The sequence below is a fragment of the Podarcis vaucheri genome (genome assembly GCF_965113315.1).
Source record: "Podarcis vaucheri genome assembly, chromosome: 1".
Classification (NCBI taxonomy): domain Eukaryota; kingdom Metazoa; phylum Chordata; class Lepidosauria; order Squamata; family Lacertidae; genus Podarcis; species Podarcis vaucheri.
In genome coordinates, this window is record NC_138759.1 from 116,130,266 (window position 1) to 116,141,672 (window position 11,407).

Below are 11,407 nucleotides of genomic sequence, written 5' to 3' on the forward strand. Positions count from 1 at the left end.
ATATAAATGCACACAGACACATGCTAATGCTTTACTGCACTTTAATTTAAATAGCTTGCCTCACATCTGTCTCAGCTCAGCAGCATCACGGCCTGGTCCAAGGAAATGTGTGGAGGCTTATCTAACAAATATATCTAAGTTTGTGGTTTAAGCAGGATGACTTCCACCCAAAAGGCAGACAGATGAACTATATGGCTCTGACAACAAGGCAAGATCATGCTTCTCATAGAATTAAAAATGCCTCCAGCTTCACACCCATTTAGAAAACAATTTATTTCAATAGGCATGACTATATTTCCATGTTTTTCACTTTTTACTGGAGTGCTTCTTTCACATGCTATGTATAAAGGTAAAGGTACCCCTGCCAGTACGGGCCAGTCGTGTCCGACTCTAGGGTTGCGCGCTCATCTCGCTCTAGAGGCCATGAGCCGGCGCCGTCCGAAGACACTTCCGGGTCACATGGCCAGTGTGATGAAGCTGCAGCTGGCGAGCCAGCACCAGTGCAGCACACGGAAACACCGTTTACCTTCCCGCTAGAAAGCGGTCCCTATTTATCTGCTTGCACTTAAGAGTGCTTTAGGTGGGCAGGAGCTGGGACCGAACGACGGGAGCTCACCCCGCTGCGGGGATTCGAACCACCGACCATACGATCGGCAAGCCCTAGGCACTGAGGTTTTACCCACAGCGCCACCCACGTCCCCATGCTATGTATAAGGCTGCACAATTATCTAACCTACACAAATTTACTTGGGAATAAATCCCATTAAACTCAATTGAGCTTACTTCCGAGTAGACACACAGAGTGTTGCACTGCAAATCTTCAGCCCAGACATTTAAAATACTAGTTGTTTCTAAGATCACAAAGGAATTCAGAACTATAAAATGGAAACAACTTTTTTCTCAGTCTCTCTCCCTGCTCCTAGTGATTAAAAATAACGCAACAGTTTAACTGCCTAATTCTTTGGAAGCTTGGTTTGGGAGGTAGCAATTAGGTGCATGGAAGATAAAGTCTGTGAAATGTTTGGGGAAATGGGCAGATTTTTATGCTCAAAGGGGCCCTTCATCCAAGCACTTGTTGCCAGGTGGGGGCAGCATGTGAGACATGGCCAATGGGGAAGCTACAATTGGTTAAAAGGATCCTGTTGCTCTGGGACTGGTGACTTTGAAAGGGTGAGAGGCTTGAGTATTTAAACAACCCCACGCAGGTCATTTCAGGGCTGTGGAGCATTTTGGCATCAGACGGTTATCCACCTATCCTGTTTCTGCACCTTAAGCCTCAATTTGGGGTCATCAATAATAAACTGAATGAATAGAGTGAAAGGTTATGAGTCATGGGGGTGGGGAGAGAGTGTGTGTATGAATTTTGCAGTGCTTTGTTTATTTCTGGGTGTTATTTTGTTAACGCTGTTGCTGTTATTTTATTATGAATGCTGTAGTACTTTGCGAAGCCTACAATATGAACTTTGTTGCAATTGTACTGCTTTAGTTGTTCAGTCGATGATGTTTTACGGATGGTAACAGTTTTGCTGGCGATTTGTTAATTCTTCTATATGATTTAGACTTTTAGAAGACATCTGAAGGCAGCCCTGTTTAGGGAAGCTTTTAATGTTTGATGTATTACGGTATTTCAATATAAAAAAATTCCTTCCAGTAGCACCTTAAAGACCAACTAAGTTAGTTCTTGGTATGAGCTTTCGTGTGCGTGCACACTTCTTCAGATGCACACTTCTTCTGAAGAAGTGTGCATGCACACGAAAGCTCATACCAAGAACTAACTTAGTTGGTCTTTAAGGTGCTACTGGAAGGAATTTTTTTATTTTGACTATGGCAGACCAACACGGCTACCTATCTGTAACTGGTATTTCGATATTTTTTTGAAAGCCACCCAGAGTGGGCGGGGTATAAATAAATAAATAATAATAATAATAATAATTTGTGCTGCATTTGTGATGTTCTATTATGTTTTATTTATTTGTTGTTTATAACCCACTTTGTGATTCATTTTAAATCTAATAAATCAAATCTTCAGACCCAGGAAGGCAGATTTGGTACAAGTGGGTGGGAGTTGAGTATGCTAGCAATCCCTTTACCTATTGCTTTAGGACCAGGATGACCTGCAAACATTCTAACTGGTCAAAATTTGCTGTTTTTATTTCACCACAGCTGTGGCAGGTGGAGGAGCAGCCAGGTTGAAAATCCAAAGTTGATGGGCAACATAATTTGGCATCATTTAGGGAAATAATGATAGCTGCCATGTAGACTGGCATAGGTGGAGGGACAGCTAGCCTGATTGCTTGGTCTGGTTGGCACAAAGTAAGCTGGAATTCCTCTCCATGGAATGGCAGCTTGCCATGTGACCTCAGGAAGCTCAGCAAATGAGGTGGCCCCTGAGGACCAACCAAACCAGGTCCCAAGGACTTAGGGATGTTAGGGGGCTCTCCTCCATCACTGGCCTTTACAGGTTCTCCAGTTGTTAGTTCTCAATTTGCATGATTATTTGGAACCCAAGAGTCATCTAGTAAACCCCCCCCCTACAATGCAGGAATGTCAACACATTGTTCCCCATCCAGTTTGAAACCATACCAGACCCTGCTTAGCTTCCCAAACGTGCTAGCAGTTTTATCGCGGCACCACTTGACAGTTGGGTATACCATCGTCCCTTTTTTGTCCCCACAAAGATAAATTCCGCATTTCACAGGCATGGTTAAAATAGTTCAGTGCTCAATTCGGTTATCTGAAAGTGCCTGGGATCCACAGCCTGCAGGTACACCAACTTCCTAGTAAACAACAATCATCAGAACACCGAACTCTGTATTCATCCATTTGAGCTAAGGCACGACAGAACACTCACAAGTGCAAGTTCTTCAGCAGCATGAGCTTATTCTTATGAATTATTCTTGGGGAAAGCAGTTTTCATGAACGATGTTTGAAGCTCGTTATTACATTGCCGATCAGAGAACAGTTCCAACTCAAACATGCTCCATGACAGATCAAATCCGTTGCTAGTACAGCCTCAGTATTTGGATCCTCGCTGAGTCAAGAACTAAGTTTTTGCTGCTTTTTGAAAGAAGTGAATGTGTTGAGAGACCGTTAACCCTGCCATGGCGATCAGGGGTTGGCATCAAGGCCCATCCCACAGGGTGGGATAAGCAGGGAGCTTATCACCAACCCCTGGCCATGGACCTCCTTGCTCCTTGCTAATGCTGCCTGCTCACTTGTCTCCACTGAAAAGCCAAGTAAACAGGAACAGGAGCAAGTAGCAGGAACAACAGTCTCCTCTTCCACTCTGGGCAGCTGTGCGGACTGGACCCCAAAGATGCCAAGTCGGGGGTATAGCCAATACAATGTCCATCATTCTTGGTCCCACTGGCTGGAGCTGATGGGAAATGGTGAGTCCAACATCATCTATTGAAAAATGAATAGTTGGTTGCAAAAGCATAGATGCGGAGGGAGGCTCACTCAGTAAGGTGGCATACCAAAAGCATTGTGTCCAGAGGCTTGCTGAAGCCCAGGGCCTGAATTGACAGAGACATGAACACAACAAAAGGGAATGAAGCCCCACATCCACAGTGGCGACCCTGACTAGCACTACGTTTCTCAGTTTGATCCTGCAAAAATAAAGTACCAGCTTCCCTACCATCCCTGGACAGGCATCGCAAAGAAGCATGTCACCAGGAGCCTGAGCAAGAGAGCGCGCCCTGTAAGCAGTAGGGATATGAGTATTCTCCCCAGCCTTTTATGTTCAAGTGGCAAGTTAGATCAGCTTACACAAGTCTCTGCTGCTTACATATGAACACCTTAGTCTGACCCTTAAGACGTCAGGCTGGGAAATCTATCTTGAAATCCAGCCTGTTTAGGGAAGCTTTTAATGTTTAACAGACCACTGTATTTTACTATTTTGTTGGAAGCCGCCCAGAGTGGCTGGGGAAACCCAGCCAGATGGGTGGGGTATAAATAATAAATTATTATTATTATTATTATTATTATTATTATTATTATTATTATATGTATGGAGAAGGAACTTGCTTAACGTGACATGGGACAACATCCTTCCACTGACAACTGATCCAGTCATGAGTAAGCATGGCAGGCCGAGTCTGTCAGTAGGGATCAAAACGCTGCACTTTGCACATGTGGGCAGCACGTGCAGAAGAACAATACAAGGGTGAATCTGGACAAGAGGAATGGTATGAAGTCCATTCACACACCCAGCTGCCATTCATCAAGTAGCAAGAAACAGAAACGAGAGCTGTTGCTCAGCAGTGCAGCGAAAATGTCCCCAGGGATTTATTTTAAGTGGAAGAGAAATCTGCTTGCATGGATACATGGCACAACACATCACAAGATTATCCTTCACTGGATAACCTGTTAAGGTTTTGTTCCAGCCGCATGGATTTCAAGGTGGTCTCTTTTACTGTTACAACAAAAATGGATGTCAAGGGTGCAGCATTTGGAAAGAGAGTACCACCATGCTTAAGAAGCTTGCGCATTCTCTCAGTGCCTCAACCTACCTCAGTAAATGGTCTCTTTCTGGGAATGCTTCACACATCACAGGATCATAGCAACCTACCTTATACAAAGTCAGATAATTGGTCCATCTGGCTCAGGATTGCCTACTCGGACCCTCTGGGCTTCCAAATCCTAGCTGAAGATGTTGGTGATTGAACCCAAGAACTTCTGCATGGGCCAATCGTCCCACTTATATAATTTATTTGCTTCATAAATTGGAAGCTGTGCAAATCTGTGAACCAGCTCCACTGAAAAGTACTGCACCTGAGCTCTCTCTCTTTCTCTGTACTGGTTCCTTCACACATGCATGTTACCACTCGATGTCGTGGCCATGAGATGTTAAGGAATCCTTAACTGGAGAAGAAGAGTAGACCTTTCAGCTAGTCTTCAAATCATCAGCATGCAAGTTTGCAACAGTGCACTGTATTCAGTAAAAAGCCTGGAGCCAAAACACTCCCTGTGACCCTTTTTCTTGAATGACTCCATTTTCTACAAAACTACAATGTGACAGCATTCCTCAGCTAATCTATCCACAAGGAATGGGATGTATTTATGCAAGAGAATTTTTCTCCAATCTAAACACTTCTTCCCACACACTTTGAAGTACATGGGGTTTCCCCATTTCTCTCGTCCATGATTGTCATTATAAACGGCATTGGCTCCAAAGTTCTTGGACTCTTGTTGCTACAATGCCTTAAAAGGCTAGGCTTCCACAAGATTATGAATAAGCGCTCCGTGAGTGTTGGGAGCAAAAGGCGGGAAACACACAATGCATTAGGTTTTCAAGTATCATTTTTAGTTTGGATAGCTAACTCGGTCTTAAAACAGCAAACTCACTTTCCATCTGCAAACAGACAAAAACGATATTTTGGTGGTTGGCAATTTTAAATGAGTCAGCCCTTCTAAGAACAGACACATTAAAAGGCAACTAGGTAAACATAACCCCTTTGATTTCAATGGGCTTAAGCACGCCAAATTCTACACTTCTTCACGGGCCATAGCATGTTGTTGTTTTTCCTGTGAATGCTGTTATGCCCAGCTGCTTGATCCAAAATAATTACCTGCGTTTTGACTTGCTGGCTTTTATTTCATTTTCAAGGTTTTTAAGAACACAACTAGAGAGCAAGTCCCATCGATTGCGGTGAGACTGCCTTGCAATTAAACATGTTTAGGATTTCACGGCTTGTTCTTTCACTCTTACTTGAGCTCCATTTTTAATTGGCATCGGGCACCTTCTTGGGGGAAGTGGCATGCAAACATTAAATTAATCAGCTGCAATTATTTCTTTTTTTAAAAAAAGGGGGATGTAGAGGAATATAAACAAACTGAGAGCTGATGTGTCATAAAAGGGAGACACGTCATACTCTGCATATTCAGCAAGGAAAGCCATCATCTTTGAATACTGATGAAATAAATTAAGGTGGAAAAGTAAACTCGTCTTGTGCCGATCTCGTTATTACAACTGGCAAGCGGACATCCTACCTTCTCGGGAGCAGGGAGGAGGAGAAGAAAGAAAAAGAAATGAGTCTTCAATAACTCCTTTATCATTTCAGGACTTTGGAGACGTTACTGAGCGAGGACAGATGGAAATAAGAAACAGCGTTATACGGGAAGGATTTCCGAAGAGCTCCACCAAATCTGGGGTCATCCCGTTTGGCTGCCAACAATGGCCAAGTCACTGAGAGGGTCACCTCCACTCACCCAATTGGAGTATTTCGCAATCTCTCCCAGGATTATTCCCAATTTGGCATCGGAAAACGGCTCCTGGATTCACCACGGAGCTGTTTGTAAGCCAGCTGGCTTTCGGGGCTCCCACTACAAGCCTGGGGGAAGGAAGCAAAAGAAAAGAAAAGCTAAACCAACGTCAAGTGGATCCAACCTACTGCAGACTCAGTGACAATCCCCTTGGGGACCAACGGAGGTACGAGTTTAAAATTAGCGCCTCTAGTCCACATGGTGCAGAGAAACACTGAAGCGTCTCTGTCTACCGGGATCCTATATTTGGAGGGGGGGGCAAGCCAGAAAAACTTCTGCACCTCAAAGGATAGCTTGAGACCAGGATTTATTTTGGGGGGTGGGTGACCCACCGTGACCCACCCACCATCCTTCTCTGCCTGGCTCTGTCTAGCAGATTCTGAATGCAATGTCTCAACAGCAGTTGTTTTAAATTATTCTCTTTTGACTCCAACTGCTCAGCAAAAACCTTTCAAAATCTTTCTATAATTTCTACTTTTAGTTAAGCATTTTTATTCATTTACTTGATTTTTTTTTTGGAGGGGCAGCTGCCTCCCCCCCCCCCTACGTCCATGCTTGAGACCTATGAGAAAAACACAACCAAGTCACGCTCTTGGCTCCTCAGTCCAAGGTGCGAGAGGAGAAGGGGTGCAACATTTGCTCAGTGCCAGATCACAAACTTTGCGGAGGCCCCTAGGCAGTTGAAATATCAGGGGCCCCTTTTCAAATTAACTCCTAATACTTATTTTATTTTACCGGCTAACCATTTGAATAAACCAATTTTATTACACAATCCGTTTGTTGTGCCCCCCCCCAAAAGCCCCCCCCCTGCTTATTTGGTAATCCACCACTACATTCCTAAAACTTTCCGACCTTGTCACGAGCGGTTATTTTAAATCGGCGAAATGCAACAACAGAAGTCCATGGAAGAAACTTCTCCCCAAGAAACGGTGCCGTCCTTAACCCTGGACAGCTCAGAGTATAGAGCAGGAGACTCTTAACCTCAGGGTTGCGAGTTCAAGTCCCACATAGGGGCAGAAAGACCCCTGCATTGCGCGGGGTCAGACTACTCGGCACCCCCTTCCAACTCCCACAGTTCTATGAACCTGGGAATAAAACCCTGCTGGATTCAGAAGTCCTAAACTTCCGAGGAGACACGTCGAGGATGGTCGTCGTAAGAAGAGGGAGGGAGAGACCCTCCCACGCCCACCCTCCCTAACTCACCATCTGCTGCTTCCCACGCTGTGCAGCAGCACCGAATAACCGAACAGTGTCCCGTTCTGACCCGGGAAGACGAGCGCGCTCCGCGGGTCCAGGTTGTAGGGCTGCCCGCCCATCGCGCAGCAGCCCAGGAGCAGAAGCAACCGGGCAGCCCCCGTCGAGGAAAGAAAGCCCTCTCCCGACTCTCTCCAAGCAACCCTCATCACAGTTTTTTAGAAAAATATATATTTGGAGGGGAGGCAGCTGAGGCAGGACAAGAGAATGGATTTGCTTTCCCCCCCCAGCAAACTGGGAAAAACTCCCTCAAAGTCAAAACGGGGCGGGAACTCTCCTCGGCGCTGCTCGACGGGCTATGTATATGGGCGAGGCGGGAAAAGTTAAGCGGAGCGCGCAGGTTGGCCGGCCTGTCGCTATTGCAGCTGATATGGGGACGGGGGGGGGGCGTGGGAGCGCGGCTACCTGCGAAATGCTGTAGGGGGCGCTGGCGGAGTCAACCCGAGAGTGGCTGGGGTGTTGTCCCGCCAGCTGCGACCAATTAGCAGATGCTCGGAATGCGGATGCGAGTCCGGGGGGGGGTGAGAGGGGAGCTTGGCCGCAGACGGAGCTTGGGAGACAGGCGGACGACCCGAAGGAAGGGGCAGTCATTGGCTGAAACGAGGAGTGGGGCGGCGGGGGGGGGGAGCTGCAGGAAATAGCCCCGCAGAAGCAGAAGAAGAAGACACTGGGGGGAAGAAGCGTGGGAAATAAGGGAAGGGGCGGAGGGAAACCCACGTAAGACGAACGCTCCCAAAGTTTCATATAGAATTGTAGATCCCTTGCAATTCAGGGATCTTCTGACCGACCTGGGCCTCGAACCCGCAACTCTGAGGTTAAGAGTCTCAGGAAGGGACCCAGCAATTTAGCACTGCTTTCCACAACCTTTTGACACTGCAGCAGCTGTGTCAGAGACTCCCGTTCAACAGCTCCCAGTTCCCATGATGAAGCATGAAGGCGCAATGGTAGATGGTTCTTTTAGGGCTGCATCTATAGCGAAAAGAATCTTGTGTTTGCAAGAAGTACTGTAGAAAGGTAAAGGATATTCTCTCCCAACAGGAGGCACTGTGATATCAGGGTAACAAGAGCCTCAACCCCAGTTCTTAGTGATAAAAAATTGTGGCCAATGCTGTCTATTTCTGATGCTAGCAGAAGCATATTTTTTTTAAAGTTACTGTATCAAGACAATGCGTAAAAAGTTAGCCAACTTTTGTTTTGTTTTTGACGTGGGGGCATTTTGCTGAGATGTAATCTATCACATATTCTGGAGTATGAGTGTGCTACTACTGAACTATCCTAAAAACAGCTGTGGTCTAAACCACAGGGCCTAGGACTTGCCGATCAGAAGGTCGGTGGTTCGAATCCCCGCGACGGGGTGACCTCCGGTTGCTTGGTCCCTGCTCCTGGCAACCTAGCAGTTCGCAAGCACGTCAAAGTGCAAGTAGATAAATAGGTACCGCTCTGGCGGGAAGGTAAACGGCGTTTCTGTGCGCTGCTCTGGTTTGCCAGAAGCAGCTTAGTCATGCTGGCCACATGACCCGGAAGCTGTACGCCGGCTCCCTCGGCCAATAAAGCAAGATGAGCGCCGCAACCCCAGAGTCGTCCACGACTGGACCTAATGGTCAGGGGTCCCTTTACCTTTTATGCTTTGAAAAAAGGCAGACACACAGAAACCCCATTGCATCTTTATTTACATTTGTCTTAACTGCATGTGTTTTGTACAAGTCCTGCCTAATTTTCAAAGATGTTGGGCTTCATATACAGCAAATAAGGAAAGTTGGGGTGGCATCACAGAACTAAACGTGAGATCGCTTTCATGAAAAGGAACAAATCTGAAATGGAGAATTCAGGATTCATAGTGCCTGAGAACCAACCTTACCATCACCAAGCAGTAATTTAGCACAGAGGACCTGTAAGCTAACAACTAGATAAAAGCGGCAGTAGGCTGCCAAGAAGTGAGAAGCATTTTTTAAATTCTCCTGCATCTTCTGATCTCTCTGTGTAGATGCATGGCAAAATGTTTGCAGCCTCCTCAGCTGAGCCAAAGCTTTCACCCCCCCCCCATAAATTGGCTCCTGTGGGTGATGAATTAGGATGAGGACAGACTCAGGTTAAAATCCCCACTCTGCTATGAATCACACCATGTGACCTTGAGCCAGTCGCTATTTCTCACCCTGACGTACCTCACAGGGTTGCTGTGAGGATACAGCGGGCAAGAACCATGCATGCCACCTTGAGATCCTTGAGGAGAGGCAGAATAGAAATGCAATCAATTATTATTATTATTATTATTATTATTATTATTATTACCCTGCCCATCTGGCTGGGCCTCCCCAGCCACTCTGGGCAGCTTCCAACAAAATATTAAAATACAGTAATCAATCAATCAATCAATCAATGCATCATCTGAATTCACCCAGCAGGCCACCATCAAAGGGGAAATTGCTGTAAGGTTCCCACGGCCCTAACTTGAGTTCAGTAGTTCTTGCCATATGCATAGCTGTCAATGCACAGCCCAGGTGAGGAAATGTTCCCCACCCTTCACACATCCACCCATCTGCATTGCAACTGCTTCCCTGTGATGTTGCCTCATGTGGCTGCGGTAAATGTGCAAACAGAGAAACGGTGGGTGGGGGACCAAGCAGCAACCCAGATCCATCACTTGTGTGGTTGTGTCATTCACAGACACACTGCTGCTGCATGGGAAGCGGCCGGCTGCCAGTATGAAGGAATCCCTTAAGGAAAGACTATTGGTGTAACACCAAGCTAGGGCCGGCCAATGTGACGTCCTCCATATTTTGCTGGAGTCAAACTTTCATTTACCTCCAGCAAGCATGGGCAATGGTCAGGGGCAATGGTAGTGGCGTGGCGTTAGAGGGACACAGGGGTGGTTGCCCCGGGTATAAAATTGTAAGGGGCACCAAATTTCAATGTCCAGTGCTGCCTTAATACAACTGTGTGCTTCTGGCACTGGGTTCCATTGAAAACAGCTTCTCCCTGCAAACCAGGAAGTGACCTCTCCAGACAATGGAACGACTCTTCTTATCTCTGCAGCTGTAATGCGGATGCTGTTAGGCAGTTGAATGCACATGCGTACTCCATTTGTTTCCCTTCCACATGGCCCCAGGCACTGGCAACCCATGTTACGCCACTGGGCAATGGGAGTAGCAGTCTAGCAACATCTGGAAGGCCCAAATTTTCTATCCCTATGCTAAAAAAGCTTATAGAATATATCAGCTTTGCTCAGCCTTGGGTCCCCAGGTGTTTTTGGACTACAGCTCCCATCATCCCTGAGCACCGGTCCTGCTAGCTAGGGATGATGGGAGTTGTAATCTAACAACATCAGGGGACCCCAGGTTTGGAAAGGCTGCCATATATCATGCTAAACCACAAACGTGAATATTAGGTGATAATGCTCATATTTGTATGATGTTATCTGCCTTTCCCCCCTCCCTGCTCTCAGTGTGCGTAGTAAAAGTTTGAAACTAGCTTGTAGGGATTTAATTTCATAGATGAATCTGAGTTATGCAATTTTTAGAAAGGAAAGGAAAAAGGCATGTTTGAGCACTAATCCTTTCTGAAAGTGCTTACACAGTAACCTTCAGTGATGCTTCACTTCCTCTTTCATTTCTACATTTCTGATACAAACACACCCAGAAACTTTAGCCATGGCATTTAACCAAACAATGAGTTTTTAAAATGTGTCTGTGGTTTGTGAAATGGGGGCGGGGAGCTAGCTCTTTTCTACTGGCATCAGCCTGTTAGTGTGACTTATTTGTATTAACACTGTTCACATGAATCAGGGGGTCTGCAGAATGGAGTTTTCATATACGTTGTTCCATAATACTGATGATGATGATGGTGATGAAGATGAAGGATACCTGGTCCTGACTGTCTCATGATCAGCAGG

General features: G+C 46.1%; 1 protein-coding gene across 2 annotated transcripts in view; it reads right to left on the reverse strand.

Moving 5' to 3' along the window:
• ITGA4 (integrin subunit alpha 4) overlaps positions 1-7,864 on the reverse strand; it is a 57,323-nt gene extending 49,459 nt beyond the window's left edge. For both annotated transcript variants that reach the window (XR_014213976.1, XM_082200842.1), the window contains exons 1-2: positions 7,468-7,864; positions 6,211-6,332 (exon numbers count right to left, since the gene is read on the reverse strand). Coding sequence is in view for 1 of the 2 variants with exons in the window: in XM_082200842.1 (XP_082056968.1) it covers positions 6,211-6,332; positions 7,468-7,667 (322 nt within the window). In the remaining variant the exon portion in view is untranslated. The remainder of the gene's footprint in view (positions 1-6,210; positions 6,333-7,467) is intronic.
• Between the last annotated feature and the right edge of the window lie 3,543 nt (positions 7,865-11,407).